The sequence below is a fragment of the Sinocyclocheilus rhinocerous genome, unplaced genomic scaffold (genome assembly GCF_001515625.1).
Source record: "Sinocyclocheilus rhinocerous isolate Xijiao unplaced genomic scaffold, SAMN03320098_v1.1 C36432502, whole genome shotgun sequence".
In the NCBI taxonomy this organism is placed as follows: domain Eukaryota; kingdom Metazoa; phylum Chordata; class Actinopteri; order Cypriniformes; family Cyprinidae; genus Sinocyclocheilus; species Sinocyclocheilus rhinocerous.
In genome coordinates this window covers 1-1,126 of record NW_015780914.1, presented here as the reverse complement: position 1 = coordinate 1,126, position 1,126 = coordinate 1, and the positions used below count along the sequence as shown (strand labels likewise).

At 66.8% G+C, this 1,126-nt stretch overlaps 1 protein-coding gene across 1 annotated transcript; it reads left to right on the top strand.

Annotated features, from left to right (window-relative positions):
- Positions 1-5: 5 nt before the first annotated feature.
- Positions 6-1,120, top strand: LOC107736008 (protein fem-1 homolog A-like; the record flags this gene model as incomplete). The annotated part of the gene is made up of 1 exon (XM_016547528.1): positions 6-1,120. A coding segment is annotated over one exon (1,115 nt), but the record flags the coding sequence as incomplete, so codon positions are not given.
- Between the last annotated feature and the right edge of the window lie 6 nt (positions 1,121-1,126).

The window sequence follows — 1,126 nt, the reverse complement described above, 5'->3', positions numbered from 1 at the left end:
TCCAGAAGCTGCTGAGCAACAAAAGTCCGGAGGAGCTGGAGGCGCTGGCGGAGGAGAAGACGCAGGGAGGCACGCCGCTGCTGATCGCCTCGCGCTACGGACACCTGGAGGTGGTGGAGTACCTGCTGGAGCACTGCAGGGCCAGCGTGGAGCTCGGCGGATCCGTCAACTTCGACGGCGAGACGATCGAGGGCGCTCCGCCGCTGTGGGCGGCCTCCGCCGCGGGGCACCTGCCGGTGGTGAAGACGCTCCTGAAGCGCGGAGCCTCCGTCAACAGCACCACCCTCACCAACTCCACCCCGCTGCGGGCCGCCTGCTTCGACGGACACCTGGAGATCGTGCGCTACCTGGTGGAGCACCGCGCTGACATGGAGGTGGCCAACCGGCACGGCCACACCTGCCTGATGATCTCCTGCTACAAGAGCCACAAGGAGATCGCCAAGTTCCTGCTGGAGCGAGGAGCCGACGTCAACCGCCGGAGCGTGAAGGGCAACACAGCTCTGCACGACTGCGCCGAGTCCGGGAGTCTGGAGATCATGAAGATGCTGCTGAAGGGCAGCGCACGCATGGAGCGGGACGGATACGGCATGACCCCGCTGCTCGCCGCCAGCGTCACCGGACACACCAACATCGTGGAGTACCTGGTGCACCAGCCGCGTGCCGCCCGAGAGCACCGCATCGACGCGCTGGAGCTGCTGGGGGCCACCTTCGTGGACAAGAAGCGCGACCTGCTGGGAGCCATGCGCTACTGGAGGAGAGCCATGGAGCTGCGGCAGGCGGGCGAGAAGACCCTGGCTAAACCGGCCCCGGGGCCGCCGGTGCTGGCGTACGACTGCGCCCGCGAGGTGTGCACGGCTGAGGAGCTGGAGGCGCTGATCACCGACCCGGACGAGATGCGCATGCAGGCGCTGCTGATCCGAGAGCGCATCCTGGGGCCCTCGCACCCGGACACGTCCTACTACATCCGCTACCGCGGAGCCGTCTACGCCGACTCGGGCAACTTCGAGCGCTGCATCAGTCTGTGGAAGTACGCTCTGGACATGCAGCAGAGCAACCTGGACCCGCTCAGTCCTATGACGGCCAGCAGCTTCCTATCCTTCGCCGAGCTCTTCTCCTTCGTGCTGCA